The sequence below is a fragment of the Callithrix jacchus genome, chromosome 1 (assembly GCF_049354715.1).
Source record: "Callithrix jacchus isolate 240 chromosome 1, calJac240_pri, whole genome shotgun sequence".
NCBI lineage: Eukaryota > Metazoa > Chordata > Mammalia > Primates > Cebidae > Callithrix > Callithrix jacchus.
In genome coordinates, this window is record NC_133502.1 from 108,594,256 (window position 1) to 108,609,175 (window position 14,920).

The following is a 14,920-nucleotide window of genomic DNA, read 5'->3' on the forward strand; positions in this document are numbered from 1 at the left end:
TTCTCATCCTCCAGAGCCCTCTGTCTCTTTTGCCTTTTGATCAGGGATCACAGAGCTTCAACACATTTGTAGGACAAGCATTCACAGCCATCTTCCACACAGTTAGCTATATTTGCACTTGGAAAGCATGACCTTAACCTTTATTTCAAATTTTTCTTTAAGAGCCATCTGAAGATTGGGAAAAATACTGTTTAAATAGTCTTTATTTGTCAGGGTTGTATGAAGAATGTATTGGTTAGGTTTTTATTAGGGGAATGTTGGGTTGCCATTTGTATTATTTTTAGATTGCCAGTGTTAGTAATTTTATAATAAATATTCATTTCAAAATGGATTTGAAATAGATTTTTAAACATATATATATAGTCTAGCAAACTACAGAATATCAGCAGCAGTCCTTATCATAAAACTGGTTGGGAATGAATTATAAATCAAAGAATAAGTTTACCTTACATATTCATGTAGAATACTGTTTTCATTGCATATATTAGATATAATTTGATTTTTTCCTTAAATAGGATATGTGTTTTTGCAGTCTTCTGTAAATTATGAACCTGATTCTTTTAAAAGTCTTATAAACAGGGCCAGGCGCCGTGGCTTACACCTGTAATTCCAGCACTTTGGGAGGCTGAGGCGGGCAGATCACCTGAGGTTGGGAGTTCAAAACCAGCCTGACCAACATGGAGAAACCCAGTCTCTTTTTTAAAAAAAATACAAAATTAGCTGAGCATGGTGGCATATGCCTGTACTCCCAGCTACTCAGGAGGCTGAGAAAGGAGAATCGCTTGAACCCGGGAGGTGGAGGTTGCAGTGAGTTGAGATCGTGCCTTTGCACTCCAGCCTGGGCAACAAGAGCGAAACTCCATCTCAAAAAAAAAAAAAGTCTTATAAACAGATGAAAAAAAAAGTCTTACAAACTCCTCCACTAACAATGGTGTTACATCCCGACAAACCCATCGTAAGTTGCAAATACCAGGATGTGGCCCCATCTTAAGTCTAGTAGAGTATGGAATGTGTATTACTTTTGCAGCATCAGAAAGTCAAAAAATCTTAAGTCCAACCATTCTTAAGCCAGAGACCATCTGTATCTTTTTTTTCTGAAATGAGTCTAAATGTGAAGTAGAACTTGATATTTAAAGGAATCCTGAAATCAACCCATTTGCAAACTGAAGAGCACTTTGTATTACGCCTCCTAATTCATCAGTCTTAGGTTTTTGATTAGCTGTCCATTGGGTTTCATGAAAATGATGAAAAATACATATGCACATGCACTCACTATCCTCACACATTTGAAAAATTTTTTTCTCAAATAATCTATAATTTCTGATTCTTGAAATTGAATATTTGATACAGATATGGAGTCAGATCGTCGGGTGATTTCTGTTGTTGTGTTCTTGTTGTTTATACACTTGGACATTTCCAAGAAAACAATATGGTGAATGATCTATACTGTGACAAAGCAGATGTGAGCAGAGCTGACACTCAGCCAGTCACCTCCACTGCATTTTTGCTTGTTTGTTTTGTAGAGGCCTTGTGAAAATAGTACCTGATCTGGTTTAGAATCAAGGAAGCCTGGAGTTTTCCAGCCTTCCTAAGCAGCAGGGAGATGATGTCTCCCGTGCCTAAGGGCTGCCAGGTGAGGCCTGGAGTGCAATCCCCTCCCAGTAGTCCTGCCAGCAAGGCTGGCTGTGAGCAGCCTTGCTGAGGAGGCTCCCTGGCCCTTCTCAGCTGCCAGTGTATCAGACAAATGTTACCATTTTCAGGGTGGCCTGTGTCCTGATGTAAAAGATGTTTGAAAACACTGAGAGACTGCAGTCAAGGATTCTGGTCCAGAAAAAATCAAGACAGCATAGGCTGTCATCACCATGGTTGATGCAGCCATAAAGTGCTGGGGCACAAAGAACCCAGGAAGATGCATTGTGCACTTCCAGCCATTTGGTTTTCCATGAAGGTCAGGTCACCCTGGGCAGGCTTCTTGCCAGTTTACAAGATAATCTATATCTTGGGCACATGGTCATCTAAGCCCCGCATTGTACAGGAGATGAGAGGGTAATATGTGGTTCTAGGAAGAAAGCAGGCAAAGCGGGACATCTGTTCACCAGAGGAGGCATACCAGATACTTCGTACTGTGAAGTCTAAACCCACTCCCAGCTAGTCTGTGTCTTTGTCAGATGAAATGTAATATTTAGACAAATTGACTTTAATCAATCTGGATAGAATAGAAGGTTTTTCAGAAATAATTATTATCTTGAATTATAGATTTTTTACTTTATTGGGTTGCATTCATTTCCAACACTTAGTAAGTTCCTGCAGTGTGAAAAAGGTTATCTTGAGAGCCAACATGGTCATCTCATTTGAGCCGCTAGTGCGCTCATACTCTTCCTCTAAAGCAAGTTGCCTCATTTTGAACATACAGTTTGTGAAACTGGATGTTTGAAGTTCTGCATTTTCCCCTTTCTTCCCTCAGCTGATACACTGAAATTCCCTGTTTGATTTTTAACAAGCCCACTCAGCATATGATAAAAATAATTTGGGAAGATAAGCCCTGTAGTTTATGCCCAACTTTTAGAATCATTTTTTAGAAGTGTGGAAGTCTGGAAGTCATCCTTAACGTTGCTGAAAATCCAGAGAAGTGCTGGTTTCTGAGGAATTAACAGATAGATAATACACTTTTGTTTGATGTAACATAAAATGAAAATTTTAGCTCATCTGTAATGCTTTCTCTGCTTCATTTAAATTATTTTCATTAAGTATAATTTTGAGGGTTTTTTTTTTTTTTTGCTATTGGTACCTTTTCAGTAGTCCCATCCATAGCTCTAACCATTAACAATAATAATGCCCACAGAAATATATTGATTGAGCACACCTCAAAGGCTATCTATTTGGCACATATATGTGATTTTTATTGTCTTAGTGCCTAGTAATAATGTTTCATATACTTACGTTTTTTGTAAGGATTTGAAACTAAGAATTTATATTTGGCATAAGGTAAATGGAATTAAAAGAATTAATGTTAGGTACTTTTTCATATGGATTTACTTATTAAAATCTTACATCCCCCTGTGAAGTAGATGTCATGCCCATATGACCAATGAGGTCATTGAGGTGGGGAGACATGAAGTAACTTGTTTTAAACACCCAGGAGAACTTGTATTTCTCATAGTACACCATGTTTCCTCCCTGAACAGATTTTGTTCTGGGAAGATGGTTTTAATAGCTCATAAAATAGTAATGGCAAGTACTAAATCCAGCAACCCCTTCCCTTTTCTTTCTGGCTTGAGACCTGGGACCCCTGTGGTCTGGAGGACAGATCACTTACTTGTTTGTGCCAGCTGTCCAGCCTCTCCTAAATCACTCTGTTTTTAACCTCAGGAAGAAGATGAAGTGCCAGACGATGAGACTCTGAACCAAATGATTGCTCGACGAGAAGAAGAATTTGACCTTTTTATGGTAATGTTACAGAAAATCATGAAAACAAATGTCTTATTCCTCTGCCCCTTTCTCTGTTAGGCAGAGTGTCTGGAGCCTTCGTGCCTGGCAGGACTTCATTCGTGAAGCCTATGCCTTCTTTCAGTTCAGAGGCTGCAAACTGGCTGGAATTAGCCCACAGACATTATTTTGTTTGGCCCACGCAGTGTTTTTGTAAAATTTCCCATTCATTGCCAACATAAAAAGAACCCCGATTTCTGGCTTCTCTTGAAAAATGAGATGGGGCAGGACCAGGCCCACATCTTTGTGTGGCAGCAGTTGGCCAGGGCCAAGTAGCAGCTGCACTCTATGCACAGGCCATGTGGTCTACAACTTACCACAGACCCCCTCCTACTCCCAGTTTCTTTCTAATCCAAGGCCAGTGTCATTCAGGAATCCTATCTGGCTCCTATAGGCATTGGAACTTAAAACAGTGCCTAGCTGTGTCCTTACAGGATCAAAGCAAACATGCTCCTTAGGGAGACAGGTGGACAACAACAGCTAAAACAACACAGGTGTGCCTCTTCTAATTGTTGAAGAGAGCCTGCTTAAACAAATGGGAACCTTCAAGGTGTGCATAAAGGTCTAGCCTTCGTTTAAGGATCAAAACCAGTTGGATTTCCCTCCAGTACCTTCAATCATTTTCATGTTCATCAGAGACTGATGACAGAGGGAATAAATATAAACCATAACTTTGGTGGCTGAATGCTGCAGAGCCCTTAAGTTAGAGGTCTCGAATTTGAATGCCATCAGATCTTACAGGAGTAATCTGCATGTGTGAAGCAAGTGGGCAGAGGTAGGTGTACTAGAGATGCTTTGTCTATGGGGAGACAGAGCTGCAAGGTAGACATGTGAGACCTGTGTTGCCAGAAATGACAAATTTTCAAGGGGAGCTGGAAGTCTAGGTTTTTATATGTGATCTCTAGATTTTAAAATGTTGCAACTAAATTCAACTTTTAAAATTATTATATGACACTGCATGCCAAACAAAACGCAACTGTGGGCTGAGTATGATCCACAGGGTTTGCAGTCTCCACCTTTTTAGCCTAGACGGTCTTTGAGAATGGAACCCCAGCTGTTTGGAGAGGCTTATGTTAGTTTTTATTTTTATTTTATTTTTTTTGTATGTGACTTTTTTTCTGGGGAACATTGATTGTATATAATGTTCCACAATGAAAGATATGTAATTCTTTCTCAGGAAAATTCAGGCAGCTGTGGGAATAACTCCTAAGCTGGAATGTGCACTTCCCTTTCTCCTCCTGTGTCTGAAATGAACCACTCTTCTCAAGTAAAGCTATTTCAGAGAGGAATGACAGTAAGAAAGACTTAATGGCGCGGTCAGTGTAGGGCATTCATAAAATCTAAATTTCTTAACTCACACTGTTTGGCCACCATAATCAAAGATTAGAATATTTTCTATTTAGGGAGGTTAAGGATACATATCAGAAATAGACATCCTCTCTCTCTGTATGAACTAATTAAAATGCAGATTACTGGGAAACAGCCAAGCAGGAGGCCCTCAGCTGATCACTGTTAGGCAATAATTCAGCACTGCTAAAGCCTCCGATACTCTCAAGACACTGGAGAGGTCAAGCTGCTTGCCACGTTAGATTAGGCCCAGAAATGGAGAATTCCATCAGCAGCCCTGAAGTAAGGGGGTAAGTATACTTTCCTGCCTTACTTTTGGGCTATTTGTAAAAATGGAAAACCTCAGAAAAAATCTGAATGGCTCCCCAAGGCATAGCCTTCTTTTAACTTGGGACTACTTACCACTCAAAGAACAGGCTTGTAACACAGGTAAGGCTGGTTAGGGAACACTTTTCGTGGGCACTTTGATTTTGTAAATTTTCTGCTTGTTTCTTGAAGGCTGGCTTCTATTTTGAGGATTAGACAGATTTTGGTTTAGTTTCTTCTAATCCACTGGCTGCCTTTGGCCAATTCACTATTCATTAGCACGTCCACCTGGGGACAGAAAATAAAATTTGAATCTCCGCCAGCTACCGATTAAAAAGTTTAGCGAGAAACAAAAATGGAATGTGAGCTAGAATAAATCTTTGGATTTTAAATATTTAAACTCTTTCTCCATTATTAGAAAAGAAATTGTTCTCTATGAAATTAATGCAAACTTACTTGATTTTATATCATAGACACTGATTTACACATGATAAGCAGATAGTTTCTTTAAAATAAAAACCTTTTTAAAAAGCATGTCTTGCTGTCTCCTTCTAAAAATGTAACTTCAGAAAAAGTTATCTTTCATACTGATTGCTTAGGAATTTTATTTAAAAAGATCTTTGGCAGCTCACGATATGTATCTGAAACATTTTGCTAACATACAAACAAGCTTTTAGAAGCTATGTTCTCTACAAAGACAAAAAGCACTTTTAAAACTAATTGTACTTGTAAGCATCAGGTTTATAATCAGATCTCAAGACAAATGTATTCATCTAGTAACTAAATAATAAGTTTTACTTTTGCCTTAATATTGACTTAAGATTTTATATTGGTATTTTGTGGGTAGAAATCTCTAGGGAAAGATGCAGTGATTAAGACTTTAAGCTTATCTTATTTAATTGAATCTACCTTTCCTAAAAGAAAAAAGAAACAAGTGCATAATTTACTTTTATATCAGAAAATATTTATTATCTTAATTGTGGACAAATATATAAGCAATAATAATGCCCATAGAAATATATTGATTAAACATACCTCAAAGGCTATTTTTTGGTATAGATAATAGTAGAAGTAAAAGCAAAGATTGAAATGACAATTTTTTGTCATCTCAGTATAGGACATTAACAAAAAATGTTCTTTTCTTATTAGCTTTTTAATAATTATTAGGAGGTTGCCTCATGAAGCCCCTCTTTAGATCCTGCTGTAAATAAGGCATCCTAATGGCTGGGCGTGGTGGCTCATGCCTGTAATCCCAGTACTTTGGGAGGCTGAGGTGGGTGGATCACGAGGTCAGGACTTTGAGACCAGCCTGGTCAACGTGGTGAAACCCTGTCTCTACTAAAAATATAAAAATTAGCTGGGCACAGTGGCGGGTGCCTGTAATTCCAGCTACTCAGGAGCCTGAGGCAGGAGAATTGCTTAAATCCAGGAGGCAGAGGTTGCAGTGAGCTGAGATCACGCTACTACACTCCAGTGTGGGCAACAGAGCAAGACTTCATCTCAAAAAAAAAACAACAAAAACCACAACAACGAAAAACAAGGCATCCTCTGTATTTTAATTATGAAGGTTTGGTGGATCCCATTCTGACACCAAAGCATTAGAAGACAGGATGAAGCATCATGAGCTAGTTATAGCACATGACAGAGCACGGTGGCCATGTTTATCAACCAAGGGGTCTTAGTCTCCCAAGCCTATACCAGATTCTGGAAATGTAATGACTTCCAAAAATGTGGAGGAAGCATAGTTTAAAAGGCTTTGACAGCTAATTTTAAAACAGGTTCTAGAGGTCATATTTGGGTTCAAGTAGATATTTCATTTACATTTCATCAGTTTTAGCTTTTAAGAAAACATTATATTGAATCCCGATTTCACTATGGTAGAACAAAAGGAAGAGGAAAAAGGGAAATAACCTAACGATGAATGGTCTCTTTCATTGTGGAAATGACACATTTAGCTAGTGTTTATATTTCTGCATAACTAATGTCTGGAAATTCAGTGGCAGCTTATTTACTTTTTAAAAAATCCATATTGTTTAATTATAGATTAAAGCCAGGTATGTGGCCCTTAGTTTATTTACAAGTGAATTGGATTATTAAAAAAAGAGAAGGTGGGGAAGTAGGCATTTTGAAGGCTCTGAAAGGAAGCCATTTCACTTATAACTAGATCAGTTGGGATGCAATTTTCTCTGAGCTCTGTCTGTGGTATAATATTTTCATCAGAGAACAACATTTAAAATGTAAAGAATTCAAGAGCCTTCCTCCCACAGTGCCCATGAGGTATTGAAAATTTAGTATATTCATGGCCAGTGGACTAGTGAAACCATTTATGTCCCTTCCACATGTCCAACTGTGGGTGGCTATTCTGTACTGACACCTTGGGTCACCTTTTTATTATTCCTGATTGTTCAATTCAAAGCACAAGCCCTATTGAATAAAAGCAAACTATCTTAAAGATCTTTCTTTTCTTTACTCAAAGAATAAGTTTCTTCTGGGGAAGCAAAGAATTGTATAACCAAGAGATCATAGTTTTCAAATGCATTACCAATTTGAATTTTTCCACTATTATAAATAAGCTTTGCACACACACACACAAAGAAAAGGAAATTCTTAAAGAGTACTTTTTAAATGTATGAACAAGTTTCAAAAGATAGGTACAGAGAAAGGGAAGGGATTTTACTTAGTGCAATCTCTTCCTAGATATTTAGGGATGAGCTGTAACAAGTCAACCAGGATAAGAGAGGTTGAAAGGGACCCTGCAGCCATAGGAAGTGACTTGGGAAAGTTGTACGTACTGTAAAGCCTATACCATACAGAAGCCCTTCCTTTCACTGACACTTTTCTTAATGTCTCCAGCGGATGGACATGGACCGGCGGAGGGAAGATGCTCGGAACCCGAAACGCAAGCCCCGCCTAATGGAGGAGGATGAACTGCCCTCTTGGATCATTAAGGATGACGCCGAAGTAGAAAGACTCACCTGTGAGGAAGAGGAGGAGAAAATATTTGGGAGGGGGTCTCGCCAGCGCCGTGACGTGGACTACAGTGATGCCCTCACAGAGAAGCAGTGGCTAAGGGTAAGCGTGGCTTCTCTAACCTGCTCTCACTAGGTGGAGTGTTTTTGGTGGCTTGGAGAAACTTGGGGCCTAGAGCTGGAATTTTCTGAGGAGGATGAGTTCACAATCAAAAGGAAGGAGCTCTTGAACACAGATGATAACGTCATTCTGCTGTTGCATTAAAAGATAAAGTTGTGCATTTCAAGGCAGTGCTTGGAGAAAATACGCAGAATTTTTTGCTAGAGCAGAATTGGCCATTGGAAGCACAGGATTATGAGAGCTGTGAGACCCACTAATGTTTTATGACCAATTGCCTGGTCATGCCTCACTCTCTCCAACTGAGAATCAAAATATGGAAGGGCACCTTAGAGATCTTTTTAATTGTTCCCCCTCATTTCATGGTCTTTAATCGAGGTTTTGCTTTTGCAAGGTCTGCACAGATAGTTCAGGGATGGCAGAGTTTTCTAACTGTGTTGTTATTTTGCAGAAATAACAGTACTTTTAGAGCTGGAAGGTGCCTTTGTACTCAGTTGGTTTGATGAAGAAATTGAGGCACAGAGAGGTGACATGAGTATGCAGGACACACAGCTTGTTAGAAAGCACAGAATCAGTGGGTGCTTATGCATTTGAATTATGGATTTCAGCTTGATCTGCTCTGTCCATCACAAACACAGACTAGAGCCTGGGACTCGGGTCACTGATGCTTGGAAATGTTATTCGGGGGGTTATGTTGTTTTCCCTTTGGAAAATGGTGATTTCTGATTTTGATTGAGGACTGAAATCTCAGAATGGTCCTTGGGGAGCACAGAAATATCAAAATGCTCTTAGGAGTCACGTGTGTGAACGCTGAGGCCCCAGTGACTCTTTCATTTGAAGGGTTAGCTCTACTTCCCATTTTTGGGAGTAGACTTAGTACCTAGATAGGCACAGCAACCTGGGGCATGCATTCCAGACACAGCCTGTAAATTCATGCTGGAAATAGTAAGTGCGTTTGGGTAAAAACCAAGCAAAACAAAAGCTTTGGGGAGTTGTTTGTCTTATCAAAAGGGAATACAGTTCCCAAGCTTGGTGAAAAATGGACTTTCAGACCCAGGTTATAAGGTGGGTGGGTAGAAAGGCAGTGGCCAGAATTTTGAGATTCGATATCAAAGGTGAACAGGTCTTGTCACCACTTGAGATGTGATTTACTCAGGATGTTGTATGATGAGAGAGATGTGACCTGAATTTCGAAAAGATGGACGCCTGTGTGATTCTGAAAAGAGAGATATTAACAAAGCACTACTCATTATTTGTGGTTGAACAATTGTGTATAAAATATAACATCTGTGTGATTAGTCTATTGTCATATCCAGTCAAATATTCCAGTGACCTCAGAATGTGATTTTATGAATTTTCTTTGTTTCACTATTGAGATTGTAGTTATAGAATTAGGATTCAGTCTATAATATGAAGAATTTTTTGGTTAATATTAATTTCTGATATCGGGAAATCTTTGTTTAAGCCGTAAGTTGAGTACCTGGAGTATTATTATAGCAGATGGGACAATAATAATCTGGGCCAACTGCTTTTTTTTTTTTTTGGTGAGACGGAGTCTCCCTCTGTCACCTGGACTGTAGTGTAATGGCTCAGTGTCAACTCACTCCAACCTTTGCCTCCCAGGTCCAGGTGATTTTTCTGCTTCAGCCTCTCCAGCAGCTGGGATTACAGGTGCATGCCAACATGCCAGGCTAAATTTTTTTGTATTTTTAATAGAGATGGGGGTTTCACCATGTTGGTCAGGCTGGTCTCGAACTCCTGACCTCAGGTGATCCACCCGCCTCAGCCTCCCAAAGTGCTAGGATTAGAAGCGTGAGCCACTGAGCCCAGCTGGTCCAAATTTTTAAAGCTAAGCTTTGATATGTTTACTCTCCAGACATTAAAAGCAAAATAACCTTGTTTATTGGGCAAGACTGCAGCTGAACTTTTTTTTTTTAATCACTGGAAATTGTCCTTAAGAAAAACAACATTATGAATCTCAGGAAGTTTTCAAGTTTAAGATATCTGGGTTTTTTTGGTCTCATTTTCGTTCAGTTTATATCCCTGATTATTAGCACACTGCCTAGCATAGAGACGAGACTCAATGAGTGTTTGTGGAAATGGAAGTACAACCTTAAAAGCAAAGGGAAAGTGACTGACTTATCAGTAGTGTTAGGAGAGTATTTCCCTTTTTAATGCATTGAGTAGAATTCCTTTTATCTACAGCATGCACATTTAAAAGTAGAAAATTAGTTTGTTTTACAAAACTACACTGTGAAAATTGGTTTTTCTAATTGTAATTCTAAAATGCCTTGCAACATACTATGTCATCCAAGAAGGACGAAACTGTTCTCAAAACAGCTTTATTGTAACATATCTTTCTGTAATCTAATCTTTTGAAAACTGCTTGCCCATATTAGGTATGAACTGGCCACCTTGCTGTTAACCAGGACATGCAGTAGATGCAACATGCCCCGTGGCCTAAGCATTCAGACAAGATGCTTCCTGTCATTGGTGTTCACCAGCAGCAATCCTATTTAATATCAGCCTGTGAAGCTTTTTTGATGATAAAATGATATTGAAGGGGTTCTCATGGGCCTGGATGTAAAGAGATGTTCTCTACTGGCTTGTGATTTAACACATTGCGTGAACCCAGCCAACATGGCCTTGAAAGGGAGTTTGGCAAGGACCGCTGTGTAAGAAATGCTGTAACAGGGCTAAAATAATTCTTCTTTTTCCTGGCAATGTTGTACAAAGCCTGCTTGGCAGAGACATCGAAGATACATAGCATCGCAAAGCTGCAAGGCAGCTGAATGGAACAGCTTCCCATCTCTTGCTTAAATCACATTCTCTGCAGTTGCTGTGCCAGGAGGCTGGCCATCCCTAAAAGGAAAAAGTACCTTTTTGTCTGTCTGTCCCCTCCAGTTCATGGTCAGCTCTGATTAACAGTTCTTCCTCCCTTTGAATAGAATCTTCTTTCCTTGTAGCTTCTCCTTAGCCTTGGTTCTTTTCCCTGGGGTGAACAGAACACTATTTTTTTCTGTCTTTAGCATCACAGTACCAAGGACAAATGTTTGCAAACTCATGTCCAGTCTGGATTGAACTTTTCTACCTTCCTCTTTCTCTTGAACTTTCCTCCTCCTTCAAGGCCCAATTCAGTTGCTACTTCCCCAGTGGCGCCTTCACAGATAAATATTAATTGAACTTTTAACTGTGCTCTTAACATTTCTTTGCTTGTCCTTCAGTCACAGTTTCCTAGTATTCTCGGTAGTTGCCAACCTGCCTGCTTTCCTGACTAGTCGATAAGCTGGTTCTGTATCTTGTTAGAATTTAGGACTTGTGTGCAGATATTGAGTGCTCAACAATTGCCGAATTGAAATAGCACTGGATTGACAGATAAGGCTATAGATGGATGTTGGTAATGGTCACTGCTGCAACAGATGGTCCTCAACATGCCCTGTCCATAGACCTATCCAGAAAAATAAATAAAAGTTGATTTCTCACTTGCATGAAAGTCTATGGTAGGTGTTCCTGATTGGTGAGGACAGAGTTCTCCATGAGGTCATTCAGGGATCCAGACTGACAGAGGCTTTGCCAGCTTGGTCATCTCCATCCACTTGAGGTGGAAGTGGGGAAAACAACATGGAGTAGTGGGTGTAGCAGTCTACTGGGCCTTGCCTAAATGGTTATAATTTCACTGGCTAGAACTTGGTTGTGTGGCCACTGCAGCTGTAAAAGAGACGGAATGTGGTCTGGCTGTGAGCCCAGGAAAACAAGATTTTGGTGAATATTTAGCTATCCCTGCCTCAGGACACATAGGTTAAGTGTAAGTGTCATGGTCACTTTCTTTGCAAATGGTGATGTGGTTTCATTGTAGACAGGTTTTATTTTGTAATCGTGGCATGCTAAAAATTCCTACAGTGTCCTTTAGAGAATCTGTTTAGGTGGTGGAATTTAATTTTTTTCTGCATTCATAATGTCATTTTTAATCAGGAGGATCACAATTTCAAACACGCCTCAGTTAATTTTTGTTTTTTTAAAGATATTTTATGTGGTTCTGAAATTCCTATTTCCACTGAGGAAACTTAAATGTTAGCTGGTCTCAAGTTAACTTTGTCTTTTTGTGGTAGTCAGTTTAATATTCACTTATCCTCTGGGCTCTTTCTCTCTTCCCCTGGGGGCTTCCATCCCGTTTTCCTTTCCAAAATGGCATCTGGATAAAGATGTAGTGTTTAAATGTGGCACTGGGGTGAGCGACCCTGGTTCTCCTGTTCCCCGTGGGTCTCCACTGACCTCAGCATACAGGGGCTGGTCTGTTCCTGTCGTGGGAGGTCTTTATATGCAGCTAGTTTCATCTTATTCTTTTAGATCTCCTGATGACTTGTGTTTTGAAATCTGGAGCCTGGCTACGGGCACTAGTTAGCAGCTTTCCTGCATTCTCACGTCTCATAACACCCCTGGCCTCTTGGGTCTCATGGTGCTCTTAGCTCTTTTGTGTGCTGTTTGGAAGTCTGCAAACTCTTTTGACTGATTTCTCCACATTGTGCTAGAACATGCAACGTGCTGTGAAACTGGCCCTTTCTTCAACAAACCTGAAGCTTCTAGAATTTGATGGTTGAGTGGGTCCTGGAGCTTTTTAAAGAAAGCAATTCAAAAACATCTTAAGTTTGCATATTTTACAAAAGGATGTGACCATATTTGGGATCACATAGTGAGGGATCCTCCCAGAGTTTTGGAAGGAGCTTGTGAGAGGCCTAAAGCCCAAGCTTTGTTAGCTTTCCAATAAATCCACCTTTAGCATTTTTAATGCCTCATTCTCTTCCTCTGCACTGAACCTCTGCCTCTGAATACCCCAGGCTTGGATTTTGAAGAGGGAGTATTGCATTTCATCCCCAGCTGCCATTCCGTGTTGGCACAAACTAGCCAGATTTAGCACAGACTCCATAAGTTAAAGGGGATAGTCCCCAATAAGACTGCCTTGACTTCAGACACCAGCCAAACTTTGGGGTCTCTAGGCCCCCACACTTTTGACTAACTATAAATGCAGGGGCTCTCATGAATCCTTTGGGCTTGATAATTTGCTAGAACAACTCACAGAACTCAGGAAAGTGCCATTTGCAACATATTCAGATTCACTGTGAAGTGTACTAATCAAGAGAACTAGTCGAATGAACAGAGGCACAGGATGTGGTCTGGGAGGAAACCTGGGCTCCTCTGGAAGCTCCTCTGGCTGCTCCTCGTGGCGTCAGCATCCATCAGTCTTCCAGCTCATCAGTGTGTTCACCAACCTGGGAGTGCTACCGGGCCTTGGTGTCCAGAGTGTTCATTGGGGTTTCAAAATGTATAGCCATAATTGATTAGATAATTGGCCACATGACTGAACTCGTTCCCTAGCCTCTCTGCCTTCCCTGGAGGTCAGACTGGCTCAAAACCCCGACCCTCTAGTCACGTGGTTGGTTTTTCTGGTGACCAGTGCCCATCCAGAGCCATTTAGGGGCCTACCACACATGACACCTCATTACCAGAACAAAGTTATTCCTATCACTCTGGAAATGCCAAACATTGTAGAAATCCCATGCCAGGAACCCAGGACAAAGACCAGACAAATTCTTTCCTTTTTTCGGGGGCAGGATCTCACTCTGTTACCTAGGCTGGAATGTAGTGGTATAATCAGCCTTGACCTCCTAGGCTCAAGCAGTCCTCCCACCCCAGCCTCCTGAGTAGTTGGGACTGCAGGTGCATGCCACCACCATGCCCGGCTAAGTTTTGTACTTTTTGTAGAGATGGGGTTTTGCCACGTTTCCCAGGCTGGTCTCGAACTCCTGAGCTCAAGTGATCCACCTGCCTCAGCCTCCCAAAGAGCTGAGATTACAGGCACGAGCCACTGCGCCTGGCCTGACAAATTTTTTATTATACAACACGTAGCATTATCTTCAATCCTGACCTTACTTCTCTTCCTCCTGACTCCCATTTCCTTCATGGAAGAAGGCTGTCCCCTTGCCTTCCTGTCAGGTGGCAACTTCCTGTTCCCAAGTGACAGCACCACGTGCTGTGGCTTCTGGTGCCATTCCGAGGATCCCGGTTCACCAGGTTTGGCTCTTGATTGTAAAGGTGGTGAAGGGAATTCACTATCCTATTTTGGAAGTCAGAGGTGTTACTGCCATTTTTGTCTTAGCATACCAACTTTATCCTAATTCTACTCAAGGCAATGAGTCACTCTCCCGAACAAGGGACGGCCCTTTGAGAAAGTGTGAAAGAGAATTTTAACATGGTTAACAAATACTCTATCCATTACGATATTATAACTTTCCCATGGTGTGCCCTGCCCAAGGAGATAACAATGCTATATTACAGATCACATATATGTGTTTGTATATTTGCACGTGCACAAGAAATGGCCCCTCCTGATAATTTCTTGGAAGCATATATTTGCTTCTTTATATGTGAGAGCAGGCATTCCATCTACCTAAATTGGCAGAGACTTCTGACAAGCCCAGTGGGCCGGGGTTTTCTGGTTTTATGTCAGCCCTGAGTACTCTGGCTGTGCTGTTTCTAACACCATAAGGCAGTCACCATTATGGAGCCAGGGCTCTGCAAAATTGGGGTGACTGAAGAGCCACAAAGCAGGCTGGGTAGTTTCTGGAATGCCTGGTTTTACTATTCTTCCTGTTCCTTTGCTCCTTCTGCCAACTTCAGAATCTTTCCCTTCTTAAAA

The 14,920-nt window shown here is 40.7% G+C and overlaps 1 protein-coding gene across 17 annotated transcripts in view; it reads left to right on the forward strand.

Moving 5' to 3' along the window:
• SMARCA2 (SWI/SNF related BAF chromatin remodeling complex subunit ATPase 2) overlaps nucleotides 1-14,920 on the forward strand; it is a 229,409-nt gene that overhangs the window by 142,745 nt on the left and 71,744 nt on the right. For all 17 annotated transcript variants that reach the window (XM_078368139.1, XM_078368141.1, XM_078368146.1 and 14 more), the window contains 2 exons: nucleotides 3,370-3,447; nucleotides 7,993-8,211. In XM_078368139.1, the coding sequence (XP_078224265.1) occupies nucleotides 3,370-3,447; nucleotides 7,993-8,211 (297 nt within the window). The remainder of the gene's footprint in view (nucleotides 1-3,369; nucleotides 3,448-7,992; nucleotides 8,212-14,920) is intronic.